Source organism: Gorilla gorilla, chromosome 5, assembly GCF_029281585.2.
Source record: "Gorilla gorilla gorilla isolate KB3781 chromosome 5, NHGRI_mGorGor1-v2.1_pri, whole genome shotgun sequence".
NCBI classification, from domain to species: Eukaryota; Metazoa; Chordata; class Mammalia; order Primates; family Hominidae; genus Gorilla; species Gorilla gorilla.
Genome location: NC_073229.2, coordinates 168,818,568 through 168,838,628, shown reverse-complemented (window position 1 = coordinate 168,838,628; position 20,061 = coordinate 168,818,568). Strand labels below are relative to the sequence as shown.

General features: G+C 38.8%; 1 protein-coding gene across 8 annotated transcripts in view; it reads right to left on the bottom strand.

The window, feature by feature from the left end:
- UTRN (utrophin) overlaps nt 1-20,061 on the bottom strand; it is a 562,884-nt gene that overhangs the window by 159,497 nt on the left and 383,326 nt on the right. For all 8 annotated transcript variants that reach the window (XM_019029674.4, XM_063707928.1, XM_063707930.1 and 5 more), the window contains one exon: nt 15,996-16,168. In XM_019029674.4, the coding sequence (XP_018885219.3) occupies nt 15,996-16,168 (173 nt within the window). The remainder of the gene's footprint in view (nt 1-15,995; nt 16,169-20,061) is intronic.

Genomic DNA, 20,061 nt, shown 5'->3' with positions numbered 1-20,061 from the left:
GAGCTCTGAAATTGAGTCAGTAATAAATAGCTTACCACCAAAAAAAAGCCCAGGACCAGATGGATTCATAGCTGAATTCTACCAGATGTACAAAGAAGAGTTGATACCATTCCTAATGAAACTGTTCCACAAAATTGAGGAGGAAGAACTCCTCCCTAACTCATTATATGAGGCCAGCATCATCCTGATACCAAAACCTGCCAGAAACACAACAACCACCAAAAAAACTTCAGGCTAATATCCTTGATGAACATCAATTCAAAAATCCTCAACAAAACACTGGCACACTGAATCCAGCAGCACATGAAAAAGCTAATCTACCACAATCAAGTAGGCTTTATCCCTAGGATGCAAGGTTGGTTCAACATATACAAATCAATAAATGTGATTCTTCACATAAACAGAACAAGACAAAAACCACATTATTATCTCAATACATGCAGAAAAGGCTTTCAACAAAATTCAACACCCCTTAGGTTAAAAATTCTCAACAAACTAGATATTGAAGGAACATACCTCTAAATACTAAGAACCATCTACAACAACCCACAGCCAACAACACACTGAATGGGCAAAAGCTGGAAGCATTCCCCTTGAAAACTGGCACAAGACAAGGATGCCCTCTCTCACCACTCCTTCAACACAATATTGGAAGCCCTGCCCAGGGCAATCAGGAAAGAGAAAGAAATAAAGGGCTACCAAATAGAAAGGGAGAAGTCAAACTATATCTGTTTGCAGGTGACAAGATTCTATATCCAGAAAACTTCATAGTCTCAGCCCAAAAGCTCCTTAAGCTAATAAACAACTTCAGCAGCGTCTCGGGATAAAAAAATCAATGTGCAAAAATCACTAGCATTCCTACACATCAACAACAGTCAAGCCAAGAGCCAAAGCAGGAACACAATCCCATTCACAACTGCCACAAAAAAATAAATTACTTACGAGTATAGCTAATCAGGGAAGGGAAAGATCTCTACAAGGAGAACTATAAAACACTGCCCAAAAAAATCAGAGACAACACAAACCAATAGAAAAACATTCCATGCTCGTGGATAGGAGGGATCAATATCATTAAAATGACCATACTGCCCAAAGTAACTTATAAATTCAATGCTATTCCTATTAAACTACCAATAATGTTCTTCACAGAACTAGAGAAAACTATTTTAAAATTCATATGAAACCAAAAAAGAGCACAATAGCCAAGGCAATCCTAAGCAAAAAGAATAAAGCTGGAGGCATCATGATACCTGACTTCAGACTATACTACAGGTCTATAGTAACCAAAACAGCACAGTACTGGTACAAAAATAGACACATAGACCAATGGAACAGAACAGAGAACTCAGAAATAAGGCTGTATGCCTACAACTATATGATCTTTGACAAAGCTGACAAAAATAAGCAATGGGGAAATGATTCCCTATTCAATAAACGTTGCTGGGTAACTGGCTAGCCATATGCAAAACATTGAAACTGGACCTCTTCCTTATACCATATAGAAAAATAAACTCGAAATGGATTAAATACTTAAATGTAAAGCCCAAAACTATAAAAAAAAAACCCTGAAAGACAACTGAGGCAATACCATTCTACACATAGGAATGGGCAAAAATTTCATGATGAAGACACCAAAAGCAATTGCAACAAAGGCAAAAATTTGATAAATGGGATCCAATTAAGCTAAAGAGCTTCTGCACAGCAAAAGAAACTATCAACAGAGTAAACATACAGAATGGGAAAAAATTGTTGCAAACTATGCATCTGACAAAGGTCTAATATTGAGCATCTATAAGGAATGTAAACAAATTTACAAGGAAAAAACAAACACCATAAAAAGTGGGCAAAGGACATGAACAGACACTTTTCAAAAGAAGACATATATGCAGCCAACAAGCATATTAAAAAAAAAAACTTCAACATCACTGATCATTAGAGAAACGCAAATCATAACCACAATGAGATACCATCTCACACCAGTCAGAATGGCTATTAGTAAAAAGTCAAAATATAACAGATGCTGACAAGGTTGAGGAGAAAAAGGAACACTTTTACACTGTTGGTTGGAGTGTAAATTAGTTCATCTATTGAGAAGACAGTGTGGCGATTCCTCAAAGACCTAAAAACTTAAATACCATTTGACCCAGCAATCCCATTACTGGGTATATACCCAAAGGAATATAAATCATTCTATTATAAAGACACATGCAGATGTATGTTCATCGTAGTACTATGCACAATAGCAACAACATGGAATCAATTTAAATGCCCATCAATGATAAGACTGGATTGAAAAACTGTGGTACATATACACCATGGAATACTATGCAGCCATGAAAAAGAACAAGACCATGTTCTTTGCAGGAACAAGGATGAAGCTGGAGGCCATTATCCTGAGAAAACTAAGGCAGGAACAGAAAACCAAATACCACATGTCTTCACTTATAGGTGGGAGCTAAATGATGAGAACACTTGGATACATAGAGGAGACCAACAAACACTGGGGCCTATCAGAGGATGGAAGATGGGAGGAGGGAGAGGATCAGGAAAAATAACTATAGGGTACTAGGCTTAATGCCTGAGTGATGAAATAATCTGTGCAACAAACCCCCATGACACTAGTTTACCTATATAACAAACCTGTACATGTACCCTGAACTGAAAGTAAAAGTTAAATAAAATAAACATGAAATCTAAATAATAAATAATTAAAAAATAAAATAAAATAAAATAGACAAGGTGGTGAATATAATAGAAAATCATTGAAAATCACAATACCAATTTTAAGTAGAAAGTATCAAATTATAGCAGGATCAATGTTACCATTTTTCACTTTCTAGTGCAACACTAGGCAGAATCCAAGATTAAAGACAAGGGATAGAGAGAGTATGGACATTGGAATGTCAGAGACTGGGAAATAGAAGAAGTTAAAAGGGGAAAGGAAATTCAAGCTCTTGACACTGCTGAAGTATCTTATGATGGGCTCCAAACTAGGTAGAAGGGATTAATGGAGTCTGAAAAGAGGAAGGGTTTAAGTAACCGAAGATTAGAAGAAAGATGTGAAAATTCAGGAAAAAAAAGGAATAAATGTTTAAAAGCTGGAGAATTTGACAGTTGAAAATACTGGAGGATGTGCATTTAAATATAATCAAGTTGGGGCCAGGTGCAGTGGCTCACGCCTGTAACCCTAGCACTTTGGAAGGCCGAGGAGGGTGGATCACTTGAGGCCAGGAGTTCGAGAGCATCCCAGCCAATATGGCGAAAGCTTGTCTCTATTAAAAATACAAAAATTAGCTGGGCATGATGGCATGTGCCTGTATTTACAGCTACATGGGAGGCTGAGGCATGAGCATCACTTGAACCTGGGAGATGGAGGTTGTAGTGAGCCAAGATTGCACCATCGCACTCCAGCCTGGGCAACAGAGCAAGACTCTGTTCCATAAATAAATAAATAATCAAGTTGAAATATTGTAGATCTAGCATATAAACTGAATAAAACTTTTTTTTTCCCTAGATGGTGAATTGGAAGCATTGTTAGCATGCCTCTTCCACTTGGAAAGACGAAATAGTGTGTAAAGATTCATACTGTGAACTTATTTCCAAGAAGCAACACAAGAACTTAACAAGAAAACTGACAGACACCACAGACCCTTTGAAAGAAGCAGCAGGCTGCAGTGTATATCATGAGCCAGGCCAAAAATTGTAAGTCCCCAGTGTGAAAAAGGGAGAAACTGCCTACAGGATATACACACCCACTGGGGAACCTGGCAATCCAGGTCAGGGGAAAGGCCTTAAACCTACCCAGCTCCGGAGCTGATGTAGTGAGCAATGGCGAGTAGATGAGAAGGAACCACATTGGGATGTGCTGTGTGTGCACTCCCAGTCTCCAGAGGGATGAAGGGAAGTCATTCCTGATCCTGTCTCACAGGAGACGTCGTGGAGGTCAGCCAATTAACTCAGGCACGGGTCGCAGGTTAAGAGAAGCTCCCAACTGAGATTCATGATATAAACTTGAGTGGGCATAGGAGCTGGGTGCCCCTGCTTCATGGGCAGATGAGGATGGGCATGGCCTGAAAGCCCTGGAGTTTCCGTCTCCACTGGGAAGGCTTATGCTCTGGGGCAGTTTTGAGTTTCAGTGCAGACTGGCTGGAACTTTGCTAGCTGTTGCTGCTAGTGGAATGCTGCAGATGTGAGACCTGCCTTGCCAAGTGCAGGGAAGCTAGGTGGGTCTTACTGCTGCCGGCTACACCCCACTCCTCATTTGCACTCTTCTGTGCAGCAGAGGCAGCTGTGCTCCTCCTTGGAACACTACCCCAGCAGCCAGCAAACTGTCCTCCAATCCCACTAGGGCTGCTGCTTGCGTCTGCCTGTGGAGAGCCAGAGCATGGACTTGCCTGACCCACCTACCTCCTGGTTTTGCCCCTTCACTCCTCCTGGTAGCTTAACACACACACACACATACACACACACACACACACACACACACACACACACAAAAAAAAAACCAGAAACTTTTGGGAGCTCTATGGCCCCTCCCATTGCTTGGGACACCAGAGTACCTCCCCTGGGTAACATAAGGCAAAGCATAAATCCCACCAGTACCACCACAGCCAGTGCCCTTTTCCAAGTGCCACCTCCTAGCTGGAGGCCAACCGACACACTCCATGATAGCATCTGCAAGGAGAATAACACCACACCAGGAAGGGGAAAACTTGTGTGACCTTGGCCGTCACCATTACCTGCATCACCCTGGCTAACCAGGAGGCCCTGAGTCTGCCCACGTGACCTGTTCGTTACTATTACACATGGCATGTGAGAAAGCCAACACATTAAGGCTATTTATAACCAAGGAATATCACAGAGTCTACATCACTCCTCTGCAACCCGCCTCAGAGCTGGTGCTGGCACCCACTGCTGTGAGACTTCAAGACAGGTCACATCACTGGATCCCTTGCAGACATTCCCCCCGCACCAGCTTGGACTGTGGCAGTCCAAATGGGTTGCTAGACTGAGTGGAGCAGCAGCATTCACAGTAGTCTGGCCCTCAGGGATTCCTCCTCCTAGGGGAAAGAGGGAGTGCTCCACATCAAGGGAGCAACCTGTAGGACAAAAGAATCTCAAAAGAATGAAGACGGCAGGCCTTGAGTCCCAGACATTTCCACCTGTGGGAAGTTTCTTTCAGCAGAGGCATGGGTGTAATGCTGGGCTCAGTGGAGAAAGTCTGCAGCTCTTCCCCAAGAGTCAGGCAGCCCTGGTGCTCGTGAAGGGTCTTGGAGGAGGGGACTTCTCTCCTTCACCCACCATTGCAGACATACCTGGGGCTGCTCCCACAGGAGCTTGGTGTGGGTGCACCTGTAGACAGCCATTGTAGAACAGTGGGGTGACTGCATCCCCACAAGAGAAGTACCTTCCAGGTTCAGGCTTACATGAGGGGTAGAGTCACAGTCCCTCTCTATATGTAACATCTGCATTCCTACAGATGGAAAGAGGTACCTGTGTCATCTGAATAGCCAGGAAACTGGGTCAGGAGAGTGACTGGGTAGTGGGGCTTTCCTGCTGGCCTGACAGAAGCGCTGAGGTAGCTTCCTCCCTTTTCCCTGAAAAGACCTCAGTGCATTTCCCTGAGAGATCCCCTAGCTGCCTCTGTCAAGGCTGGGACCTCTGTGCATCACTGGGTATTACATTACCCACCTGTTAGGTTTTTACTCATGGACACCTCCACTACTGGCCTGAAACCTGAACTGTTCAACCTAGTAAATGAAATACTGGATAAAATAAATAAGTGCACAACACTGGGGAATGAGATAACCTTCAAGAGACCACTGCCATTCCAATGCCACAGCAGACAGTGAACCTACTCACACACCAAGCACATTACTACTACAATGAGTATCTGAGAAAGCCATCATACAGACTCTATAACCAAGGAACTCATATAGTCTTCACCCCTGAAAGCATGCAGAGCTGAATTAGGTTACAATAAACTAGAATCATTAAAATCACATCCTCAAGGAGAGAAAAAGAAATTTAAAAGAACACATAGTCGAATCAAAAATAAATTCAAAAATAATTAGAATAAATAGTCTTCTGCAATGAGAAGGAGCCAGAAAAATAATTCTGGCAATATGGCCAAACAGGGTTCTTTAACACCACCAAATGATCACACTAGCTCTCCAGCAATAAATCCAAATCAATATGAAATCTTTGGAAATACCAGATAAAGAATACAAAAGGATGACTATTAAGTTACTCAAGGAGATACAAGAGAAAAGTGAAAAACAACATAAAGAAATTATAAAAACAATTCAGGATATGAATGAAAAATTTTCTAATGACATAGATTAAAAAAAACAGAACTTCTGGAAATGGAATACATATTTAAGGAATTACAAAATGCAGTGGCAAGTTTTAATAGATTAGACTAAGTATAAGAAAGAATTTCAGAGCCTTGTCAAAATTCTGTCAAAAGCCTGTCAAAAGACAAGGCTTTCAAATTAACCCAATCAAACAAAATTAAAGAAAAAAGAATGAAAAGAAATGAACAAAGTTTTCAAGAAATATGGGATTATGTAAAAGGGCCAAATCTAAGAATCACTGGTGTTCCTGAGGGAGAAGAAAAACCAAATAGTTTGGAAAACTTATTTGAGGAAATAACTGAGGAAAACTTCTCTAGCCTTGCTAGGGATTAGACATCTAAATACAAGAAGCACAAAGCAGTCCTAGGAGACTCACTACAAAAAGGACATCAGCAAAGCATATAGTCATCAGGCTATCTAATGTCAACATGCAGGAAACAGTTCTAGGAGCACTGAGACAAAAGCATCAAGTAACCTATAAAGAAAAACTTATCGAATGAAGAGCAGACTTAGCAGACTGCTAAGTCAGACTCAGTAGAAACCTTACAAGCTAACAGGAATTTGGATCCTACCTGTAGCCTCTTTAAACAGAAAAAACCGTCAGCCAAGAATTTTGTATTCAGCAAAACTAAGTTTCATAAATGATGGAGAAATAAAGTATTTTTCAGACAGCCAAATGCCAAAGGAATCTGTCATATGCATATATATTTAGGATTATAATATCTTCTTGTTTGATTATTTCATTATTACATAATAACCTTCTTTGTCTTTTTTTGATTGTTTTTACTTTAAAGTCTGTTTTATCTAATGCAAGAATAGCTACTCCTCACTTTTGATTTTCAATTGCATATAATATATTTTCACCCTCTTTACCTTGAGTCTATAAGAACCCTTATGCATTAGGTGAGAAAGAGAAAATCTTCCCTAACTCATTCTATGAAGCCATTATCACTCTGATACCAACACCAGGAAACAACCTAACAAAAAAAAAGTACAGACCAATATCCCTGATGAACATAGATGCAAAAATCCTCAACAAAATACTAGTAAACCAAATCCAACAGCACATCAATAACATAACTCACCAAAACCAAGTAGGTTTCATCCCAGGGACGCAGGAATGGTTCAACATATGCAAGTCAATACAAGACCAGCCACACAAGAAATGCTAAAGGGAGTTCTCAATCTTGAAACGAAAGGTCATTATGCCCCAGAACAGAACCTTCTGAAAGCATAAAACTCACTGGGTCTATAAAACAATAACACAATAAAGAAAACAAAGTGTCTAGGTGACAATCAACATGATAACTGAAACAGTGCCTCACTTCTTAATAATAACATTGAACATAAATGGTCTAAATTTCCCACCTAAAAGACATAGTGGCAGAATGGATAAAAACAAACCAAAGTGTCTCTTCAAGACACTCACCTAACACATAAGGATTCTTATAGATTCAAGGTAAAGTGGAAGAAAATATGACATGCGAATGTCAACCAAAAGTGAACAGTAGTAGCTATTCTTACATCAGATAAAACAGGCTTTAAAAGCAACAACAGTTAAAAAAAAGACAAAGAAGGTCATTATATAATGACAAAAGGATCAATCCAACAAGAAGATACTACAATCCTAAATATATATGCGTCTAGCTCTGGAGCTACCAAATTCATAAAGCAATTACTACTAGGCCTAAGAAAAGAGATAGACTGCAGCACATTAACAGTAGGGGACTTCAACACTATGCTGACAGCACTAGACACATCATTGAGGCAGAAAGTTAACAAAGAAACACTGGACTTAAACTGCACTCTAGAACAAGTGCACTGAACTGCTTTTTACAGAACATTCTACTCAAGAACTGAAGAATATACAATCCTCTCATCAGCATATGGAACATTCTCCAAAATACATAAGGCCACAAAACAAGTCTCAATTAATTTTTAAAAATCAAAATTATATCAAGCATCTTCATAGACCAATGAAGGAGAATAGAGAACCTAGAAATACAGCCAAATACTTACAACCAACTGATTTTGACAAAGCACACAAAAACATAAATTGGAAAAAGGACATGCTATTCAATAAATGATACTGGGAACACTGGAAAGTCACATGTGGAAGAATGAAACTGAATTCCTATTTCTCACTATATACAAAAATCAACTCAACATGGATTAAAGAGTTAAATCTAGGATCTGAAACCATTAACAATTTTAGAAGAAATTCTAGGAAAAACTCTTCTGAAAATTGGCCTAGGCAAAGAATTTATGACTAAGACCCCAAAAGCAAATGCAAATGTAGCAAGAACAAAAATAAATAAATGACACCTACTTAAACTAAAATGCTTCTGCACAGCAAAAGAAATAATCAACAGAGCAAAAAAACAACCCACAGAATGGGAGAAAATATTTGTAAACAATGCACCCAACAAAGAATTGATATCCAGAATCTACAAGGAACTCAAATTAGCAAGAACAAAAACAAATAATCCTACTAAAAAGTGGGCAAATGACATGATTAGACATTTCTCAAAAGAAGATATACAACTGGGCAACAAACATATGAAGAAACACTCAATATCACTAATCCTCAGGGAAATGCTGGTAAAACCACAATAAGATACTACCTTACCCTGACCAGAATGGCCATTATTAAAAAGTCAAAAAACAACAGATGTCGATGAGGATGTGGTGAAATGGGAATGCTTGTACACTGGTGAGAATGCAAATTAGTACAATCTCTAAGCAGATTCCTCAAAGAACTAAAAGTACATCCACTATTTGATCTAGCAATACCACTGCTAGGTATCTACCAAAAGGAAAAGAAGTCATTATGTCAAAAAGACACTGGCACTCGTATGTTTATCACAGCACAATCCACAATTGCAAAGATTTGGAACCAACTTAAGTGTCCATCAATCAATGAGTGGATAAGGAACATGTGGTATGTGTATACCATGAAATACCACTCAGCCATAGAAAAGAATAAAATAATGTCTTTTGCAGCAACTTGAATGGAGCTGGAGGCCATTATTCTAAATAAAGTAACTCAGGAGTGGAAAACCAAATACTACATGATCTCACTTACAAGCAGGAGATAAGCTATGGGTACGCAAAGGCATACAGAGTGATATAATGGACATATGAGACTCAGAGGTCGGGGAGGTTACCAAGGCAGTGAGAGATAAAAAAAAACAAAAACTACAAAATGGGTACAATGTACAGTACTCAAGTGATGGGTGCACTAAAATCTCAGACTTCACCGCTATACAATTCATCCTTGTAACTAAAATCACCTGTACCCTTACAGCTATTGAAATCGTAAAACTTTTAAAAAATAAATAAGTAAAAAATAAAAATGAACTGGATAAAACTGTAAAGTTAGATAACAGTAGATAGACAGGTCCAGTATACAATAAGCTAATGAAGGAAGGCACCCCCTGGATAGGACTCATAACTTTAACGTGAAGGAGAGCTATCTTACTGATGAGGTTGTAAACAATTCTTATTTGATTTGATACAACAGAGGGCTCTTCACTAACTAATAGGGGAAAACCAATTGCATTCAGATGCACATGGCCAGGTCGAATGTAATAAAATAAAATGTGTACTCTGGAAAACAGTCTGCCCTTGATCTCCTGGAGATTGATTATCTCAGGGATGCCAAGATGACAGGAAATGTTAACTGACTCCCAGTGTGACAAGGTCTATGGGACTTAGAACAGGGATAAAGGCATTTACAGATAAAGTGAAAAGAAACTTGGAAATCAAAATATAAAAAGTTATGAATATGGATATTGGCACCAACAATAATAGCAGAGAAAAGGATGGAGAATAAAAGGTAAATGGGGCTGGGCGTGGTGGCTCACGTCTGTAATCCCAGCACTTTGGGAGGCCAAGGCGAGTGGGTCACCTGAGGTCAGGAATTTGAGACCAGCCTGGCCAACATGATGAAACCTCGTCTCTACTAAAAATACAAAAATAAGCTGGGTGTGGTGGCAGCCACCTGTAATCCCAGCTACTCGGGAGGCTGAGGCAGGAGAATCACTTGAACCCAGGAGGTGCAGGTTGCAGTGAGCCAAGATCGTGCCACTGCACTCCAGCCTGGGTGACAGAGCAAGACTCTGTCTCAAAAAAAAAAAAAAAAGTAAAGGGACACTTGAATTAATGAGGAATGTAGAAGCGTGTCCTATATATAGATCAGGAAGAAGCAGAAATAAGATGATGAAAGATTAGGATAATGGATGCATTCACTTCTAAGGAGATGTTGTTGAAAGATGGAGAAGCAATGCTTAACGAGTCACAATGAGGCTGGCAATTGTCCCTCTTATCCCTGTGTGACAGGGCTCCCTTTTCAGCCAGTGTTTTCTGGCACCACATTTGATGTTTATGGCTGGTATTCAGGCCGTTTGGTGTCCATAGCAGTTGGTAAAGATTCAGAATATTCTCATTGGCTGCTAGGTGAGGAAAATGAGGAAATTAACCGCTGTTGAAAAGAGTTTCAAGTGAAGTAGGCAATTAAGGGGAAACCCAACATTTAGAGAGAAAAGTGATGGAAGAGTTTCGAGAAATATTTAAGACATAGGAGAATGTGTTCACAATAGAAGGCAGTATAAGGGGCAGATTGTGCATGAAAGGAATAAGAGGAAAGAACAGAGAAGTAGGGCTGAACAGTGTGCTCCACAGTGATCACTTTCAGTAGGCAATGAAGGAGTCAGGAGCCTGGGAGGTGGACTGCCTCTACAGATTTGTTATGAGAACACTCCTCCCACTCCTTGGGGAGGGATTTTCTCACTAAGCACACTCCGGTCTCTTCTCCACCCCTGAAACAGTCCCTGCAAAGGTAGAGTGATGAATCTGATCTGTAAATTCAGGGAGAATAATTGGGCATGCTTAGCTCAGCCCATACGGTCCACTTGACAACAGGCCATGAAGATACTGAGTTCTTTTCTACTCTTCCATGTACGGTTTCTCACTTGGGAAGCCACCTTGCCCAGTGACTGCTGGTGATTCTGCCTCATTATGGGGTTTGGTTGACAGCCCCACTCACCTTCACTCTAAGTTACCACCTCCAACCTGGCCTCTATCAGTAATTAACATGGCATTTGAGTTCTCTATTGGCCACATGATGAATGCCCCTTGAGCACACTTTGTTTCATACTTGTTCAGAATCCAGCCAGCAAAGGTGGAAGCTGTTTTGGGAGACCTTCTCAGAGATCCCCAACATTACCGACCAAGAGAGAAAAACATAGGGTAGAGAGAATTCCTATGTCTTTTAAATTAGTGCCAAATAAAGAGGTAATCAATGAGAATAACAATAGCTAACAATTACTGAACACATACCATGTGCCACTATTTTTGGCAAATGCAGAGTCTAAATTAAATAACAAAGTATTTTATCCTTTATAAATATCCAAGTAATAACAAACATGCTATTTTAATTTTATCTCATTCATTTTTTAAATATAAAAATAAAGAAGAGATCATTTACGCCTTTAGCTAAACATACCTAATCTAGTTAAAAATGGCTTTTATCCAAAAGTCAGGCAATAACAAATGCTGTCTAGCATGTGGAGAAAAAGGAACCCTTGTGAACTGTTGGTGGGAATGTAAGTTTGGAGAACAGTTTGTAAGAACAATGTAACTATGGAGAACAGTTTGGAGGTTCCTCAAAAAACTAAAAATAGGGCTACCATATGATCCAGCAATCCCACTGCTGGCTATATACCCAAAAGAAAGGAAATCAGTATATTACAGAGATATCTGCACTCCCATGTCTGTGGCAGCACTGTTCACAATAGCCAAGATTTGGAAGCAACCTAAGTGTTCATCAACAGATAAATGGATAAAGAAAATGTATTTATACATAATGGAGTACTACTCCACCATTCTGTCATTTGCAACAATGTGGATGGAAGGGGAGATCATTATGTTAAGTGAAATAAACCAGGTGCAGAAAGACAAACATTGACTATTCTCAGTTATTTTGGGAATCTAAAAATCGAAACAATTGAACTCATGGAGATAGAGTAGAAGGATGGTTACCAGAGGCTGGGAAGGGTAGTTGGTGGGGCAGCGGGGTGATGGGGAGGAAATGGTGATGATTAATAGGTATAAAAAATAGTTAGAAAGAATGAAATAAGATCCAGTATTTGATAGCAAAACAAGGGTGATTATAGTCAATAATAACTTAGTTGTACGTTTTAAAATAACTAAAAAAGTATAATTGGATTGTTTGTAACACAAAAGATAAACGCTTGAGGGGACAGATACCACATTTTCCATGATGTGATTATTATGCATTGCATGCATGCCTGTACCAAAATATCTCGTGTACTCCATAAATATATACACCTACTATATGCCCACAAACATTAAAAATAAAATTAAAAAAAAAAATTTAAAAGCCATACCTAATCTCTGTAAAAGCATGGACAGGTTAATATAGATACAGATACAGCTGCCAGCTGTTATAAACTTGCAATACTATCAACTATAATAATAGAGCAAATGCATTCTTCCCTCCTCTTCCCTTCACAGATGAGTTCCTTGAGATAATGAGACTGAGTAGACTCAGTTCTATTTCCATGTACTCACCTCCCCTTCTGTCTCTTTAGTCCTCTGCAATCAGATTTCTCCCTCAACCGAAAAAAAAAAGGCCCTGGCAAAAGGCCACCAAAGCCCTTCTAATTGCTCCTGGACTCTGCAGGCCTGATCTTACTCCACTTCCTCAAGCAGCTTGCACCATTACTTATGCACTTCTTTTAGAAATCCCTCTTTCCTTGGCTCTTGACAGCATTCCTGGATCTCGTCCCTCTTCAGGATTGGGACTTCTCAGTTTCCTTGCTGCTTCCCTCTCCTTCACCACTCCTTATGTATTAGAGTTTCTTGGACTTCTTCGCCCTCTTCTAATGTTTCACCCTCTTTAATAACTAACTCACAAAGGTTACCTGCCACCTGTCTCTGGACACCCCCTCCCATCTGTCTATTTCACCGACTGCTCTCTTTTGAAGAGCAGATCTCCATCTAATGGCTTTGGCTATCTTCTCCTGGATGTCTCACCAGTGCCTTAACAATGTGAACTAATTATCTACTCAATCTCTCTTCCCTTTCCTAGATGCCGAAAGTGTTTCCTACCAGGTCTCCCCTCTTCAGAACAGGCTCATCCGAGGCATCCTCCGTAGCTGTGTGAGGGATTCTTCCAAAGCCCAAATCTAATCATGTTACTCAAAAGGCTCCCAATTCCATCCACAATGGAAGGGAGCTTGGTTACACATAGGTGTGCATGACTTGTCTCTTACACCTCTGTCTTTTTGTTAGCCATAGTCTTTTCCCCATGACACCAGCAGCAAACTGTATTCTCAGCCAGACTTAATGTATTGATTTTCATATATACACAGTGTTATTTCAAGCCCCTAATTTAGTTACCCTTCCCCAGTCATCACCTAGACTATCTGGGGAATAACTATATATGTTTCAAGGCTCAGCTAAGGAATGACCTCTTTTATGAAGCCTTCTTTGATCATCTGAAGTGAGAGTAACCACTCTCTGCTTTGGGCCCTACCTTAATCTGAACAGATTTGTGAACCTCTAGGGGTAGGGACTACATCTCATTAATAGCAATGCCTTAAGCACAGAAATAAGTTTTTATTACATGCTTGAATAAGTGCTTGAATCTCTTGAGGTGACTAATCAAAGTAAAAGTTATTTTAATTCATTATCACATTAATTTATTATCACATTTTACTGGAATGTCTGATCTACCTTAATGCAAAAGTCCACTGGCACAAGCATATTCTCCCATCTTCTAAAAATAATGTTAACTTACTTATTACATAATATTCCAACTGTAGTTTATAAGTTCTTTCTTTCCAAGTTGAAAAAAAATGTGTCATGATAGGTTTAGCCAATAACTCCCAAGAAAGACCAAAAATTTCTTGTCTGTAACTTTTTACTTAGAATGATCTGTTTATGATATAGGTCTTCATTAAATTATTCTTCCTAAATAAGTCATTCTCTAACCTCTGAAAATCCCAGCACCATGTATACCATCTTCACTAGGGCCAGCTCTGGAATTCTTAGGTTGCTGGCATAGATGACTTGTTGGATGCTCAGTGAATGCTTTTCACTATTAATATTTTAAATATTTTTGTTCGTATTTATGAGGAATGGAAAGTTGCAACCTGATGGGATCTAGGCAGTTGAAAATTCAAATCTTAAAAAAGTATAATCCCTCACTACATAGAACTCCCTAATTTTCTTCTCTTACTAAGAAAAAGTAGTTGGCCAATGCTGACCTATTATATTTCCCAATGGGAACTTTACACAGAGCATCCATGTCCATGCTGCATTGCTCCCTTCCTCCCATGTAAGAGGAACTGCAAATTCCACTCTCTGAGCTCCAGAAGAATAAAAACCTTTCAATACATCTTAGAAAAAAAAAATTTTAATTCATTCATGATAAGTAATCATTGAAGATTCTGTTCTCCATTAAATCTTGAAACTAGCTGAGGCAGATCCAGTGAGCCCCTTTATGTATAAAAATACTTAACTAGATGCTTTCTTAGGCAAGATTTACATAGATTAGGGAACTATCAAATCATTCCATTAAATCTTCATAGCAATCATGAGTGTTAAATATTTCTATTCTGATTTTGTAAATAAAATAATCCAAGGCTCAAAGTGGCTGAGTAGTTTGTTCAAGATCAGAGAGTAAATAGTAAAGTCAGAGTCAAATTCAAGACCATTTGGTTTAAAGGTTGTACACATGGTACAAGGCAAAAAACAAAACAAAACAAAAGCTGATCTAGGACTTCCTGCCAATGTTCTGCTTTTAGATTTTTGCTCAATAACATATTTTTCAGCCAGTATTCACTAAATTTATATATAATTAGGAGCTGTCCACTCTCTATTAAATATGATCTTAAAATATTCTTGACCCCAATAACACTAATCATACTGTCTCGCTGGGTAATTTTCAAGGTCTTCTCCTAGTCAGAATTCTGGTCCTAAGGTTCATCCTTATTTAATTTTACTCTCTCCAAATGCAGACATGAATCATCAATTTTCCATTTTAGTGTCCATAAGAGATATTTAATTTCTATAAATACATCTTGAATGAGGCATAAAAACAACATGATTAAGCAAAACATGTTCACTGCCAAGAGTAAAAAAGATCTAGATTCGAACTCTGACTTGGCACTTCTTAGCCCCAAAACTTGGCAAGTTCCTTATATTCATTAAACCTCTGTTTCCTCATAGAAGAAATAATGTTACCACCCACCTTACTAGGATTTTTTGATTACGAAATAAAGTAACATTTGTAAAGATCCTAACAAGTACTTAGTCAAGGTAAACACTCAGTAATTAGCAGATGTTGCTAACAGTATTGTTACTAGTATTGTTAGATTTAAAATATATGAACATTTATGAATAGTCTAGAACAGGTGGCAGAGAGTATTGGACACAAATAGAGCTTGAACTACATAACTCAAGGAAACAGGCTTTGCATTAAAATCTTAAACTATTTCTGATGAAATAGCAGTGGTGGTAAGGCTGCGCTTTCTCTTTCTGATATACAAAAATCACAAGTATCTACCCCTTCCACCCCATTATTTTTATTTTGATATTGACTATTCTGACCTGATGCTAGCAGATTTTGCTTTTAAGTCATTCCATCTTTGGTTCATATCATCCAGTCGATGTTGAAGCATAGTAGCCTCTTCAGAATTTCCCAAAGCTTTTACCATCTTCTGCCTGTTTCCGTCAATGCTTTTAAATATGTCATTGTGGGCATCAATTTCTGCCTGGATGTCCTAAACAGAAAAAAGCAAATAGATAATGCAAGTGTTAGGAATCAGTATATCTTTATATTCACAGATGAGTTGCTCTCAAGCAAAATAGTTCATTTCACCTTAAATTATAAGAAATTCAAGTGCTTCCAAAATTCTTATTATTCTGAAAATTATAGTCTTTAAATCTTCAAAACCTCCAGCTTTGTTCTTTTTGCTTAGGATTGTCTTGGCTATACAGGCTCTTTTTTGGTTCCATATGAAATTTAAAGTCATTTTCTCTAGGTCTGTGAAGAAAGTCAGTGGTAGCTTGAAGGGAATAGCACTGAATCTATCAATTACTCTGGGCAGCAAAAGAAACTATCATCAGAGTGAACAGGCAACCTACAGAATGGGAGAAAATTTCTGCAATCTATCCATCTGACAAAGGGCTAATATCCAGAATCTACGAGGAACTTAAATTTACAAGAAAAAAAGCAAACAACCCCATCAAAAAGTGGGCAAAGGATTCGAAGAGACACTTCTCAAAAGAAGACATTTATGTGGCCAACAAACATATGAAAAAAAGCTCATCAGCACTGGTCATTAGAGAAATGCAAATCAAAACCACAATGAGATACCATCTCCTGCCAGTTAGAATGGCAAGTACACAACAGGTGCTGGCGAGGATGTGGTGAAATTGGAATGCTTTTACACTGTTGGTGGGAGTGTAAATTAGTACAACCATTGTGGAAGACAGTGTGGCGATTCCTCAAGGATATAGAACCAAAAATACCATTTGACCCAGAATCCCATTACTGGATATATACCGAAAGGATTATAAATCATTCTACCATAAAGACAAATGCACATGTATGTTTACTGCAGCACTATTTACAGTAACAAAGACTTGAAACCAACCCAAATGCCCATCAATGATAGACTGGATAAAGCAAATGTGGCACATATACACCATGGAATACTATACAGCCATAAAAAAGAATGAGTTCATGTCCTTTGCAGGGACATGGATGAAGCTGGAAATCATCATCCTCAGCAAACTAACACAGGAACAGAAAACCAAACACCGCATGTTCTCACTCATAAGTGGGAACTGAAAAATGAGAACACATGGACACAGGGAAGGGGACATCATACACCGGGGGATGTCGGGGGGTAGGGGCAAAGGAGAGGGAGAGCATTAGGACAAATACCTAATGTATGCAGGGATTAAAACCTAGATGATGGGTTGATAGGTGCAGCAAACCACCATGTCATATGTACACCTATGGAACAAACCTGCACGTTCAGCACATGTATCCCAGAACTTAAATTGAAATTTTTTAAAAGGTGTTCAATACACTGACTCCTCAATTTTTTAAAAAAATGTATTGTAATCTATATTTCATGTACCAGCTAGTTAGATGTTGGTATATCAGATTCAATTAGCAATTTTTGAAATCTTATACAACTGTTGTTGCCAAATCATTGAACTTTGCTTAATATCCAACAGACTCTTACTCTCCCCTTTTCACATAGGTAAAACTTCCCTTAAAATATTACATCTTACAGAGGTCACTAAGATATTACATAACTATAACTAAAGTGTTTTTCACATTTTGAAACATTTACTAATAGTTTGTCCTTTCAGTCTTATAAAATTTATTTCTAAAATGTTAAAAGAATATTTTTATATACAAGTTCATCATCTTTAAGAAATAAAAACTAGTAACAACGGTTTCATCACACACCGGGGCCCGTTGTGGAGTGAGGGGCTAGGGGAGGGATAGCATTAGGAGAAATACCTAATGTAGATGACGGGTTAATGGGTGCAACAAACCACCATGGCACATGTATACCTATGTAACAAACCTGCACATTTTGCATATGTATCCCAGAACTTAAAGTATAATTAAAAAAAAAAAAAACTTTTAACGTGTCAGCAAAAATACTTCCAAAAGCATAGAATAACTGATATATTCAGGCTTATGCACACACAAAAACAGAGAAAGAGGGGAGGGAAATTTTGACAAGATCTAGCCTTTATGCACATATTTAAGTGATGTTATTTGATTTGAAATGGTTCTTAAATTTATCAACCTAATTATTTTATTATTGATGTGAAAGATCATTCTTGGGAATAAGCACGAAAAACATATATTTGGCATGTAAATAACAATCTAATTCTTCTGTAACAGAAAAATTTCTGGCTAAGTATAAAGAAAGTACAAAGAAAGTCAGTCTCCCTAACTTTACTTGCCCTTAATCTATTTTGATAACTAAATATAAAAGAAAATATTATCCCACTGATTTATCCAAAACAATTGCATGCATTATCTGGGAAATTTCAGTAATTTATTTATATCTAGTATTAAATGAAAAAGCCAAAAAAAAATAGTTTATCTTTATAAAATACATTTGGGGGCAGTTTAAGTAAAATTAGAATTATTATAAATTTTTTTAAAATTGGTTCAGATTTTGGGGAAACATTTGGCAATCTATATCAAAAGCCATAGACTTAAAATTCTTTTGAGGAAAATGGCAGATAGGAGACAGGTCTAATGCGCAGCTCCTGCTTAGGCAGGCAGAACAGTGTCTGGAGACTCACACTGTGAACTTTCACTCCAAGAACCACTGCAGGAACATACCAGGAAAACCAAAAGAATTCACAGACCCTTTCAAAGAAGCAACTTGCCACTGCAAATGCCACAAGACAGCATAAGCTCTTGGGAGTTTTACAGCCTTACCCATCACCTGAGATGACCTGAGTACTCATCCTGGCCAACATAGGGCAACATTATACCATCCTTCTACTACTGCAGCTGGCACTCTCTTGAAAGCACCACCTCCTGGCTAGAGGCCAACCAACTCAAGTTATGACAGCAACTCATAACAGAACAACCCTGCTCCAAAGAAGGAGAAAACAACAGCTAATTCCACTGCTTACCACACATCAGCTTAACCACAAGTCCTTAGTCTGTTCACATGACAACTTCACTGCTAGCATAACTGGCATTCGAGAAAACCAGAGCACCAAACCAAACTACAACCAAGGATTCCCACAGAGTCCACTTCACTCCCCTGCAGCCTCCACTGGAGCAGGTGCTACTATCCATGGCTGGGAGACCTGAGGACAGATCACATCACAGGACTCTTTGCAGACATTCCCTAGGATCAGATTGGAGCCCGGTAGCCCTGCTGGGTGGCTAGACGCAGAAGAGCACAACAATCACTGCAGTCTGGTTCTCAGGAAGCCCCATCCCTAGGGGAAGGGGGAGACCACTACATCAAGTGATCATCTTATGGGGCAAAAGAATCTGAACAGCAGCCCGTGAGTTCCAGATCTTTCCAATGAAACAGTCTATTCAAATGAGAAGGGGAACTAAAAAAGCAGTTCTGGTAATATGACAAAATAATGTTCTATAACACACTCAAAAGATCACATTACCTTTCCAGCAATGGATCCAATCCAAACCAACAAGAAATATCTGAATTGCCAGATAAATAATTCAGAAGGTTGATTATTAAGCTACTCAAGGAGGCACCAGAGAAAGGTAAAAACTACCTTAAAGAAATTTTTAAAATGGCCAAGTGTGGTGGCTCATGCCAGTAATCCCAGTACTTTGGGAGGCCAAGGCAGGAGGGTCACTTGAACTCAGGAGTTTGAGACCTGCTGGGCAACATGGTGAAACCCCATCTCTACCCAAAATACAAAAAAATTAGCTGGAAATGGTGGAATACACCTGTGGTCCCAGCTACTCGGGAGACTGAAGTGGGAAGACTGCTTGAGCCTGGGAGGCAGAGGTTGCAGTGGGCCAAGGTCACACCACTACACACCAGCCTGGGTGACAGAGGGAGACCTCATCTCAAAAAAAGAAATTAAAAAAACAACACAGGTTACGGATGAAAAAGTCTTTAGAGAAATAGATATCATAAAT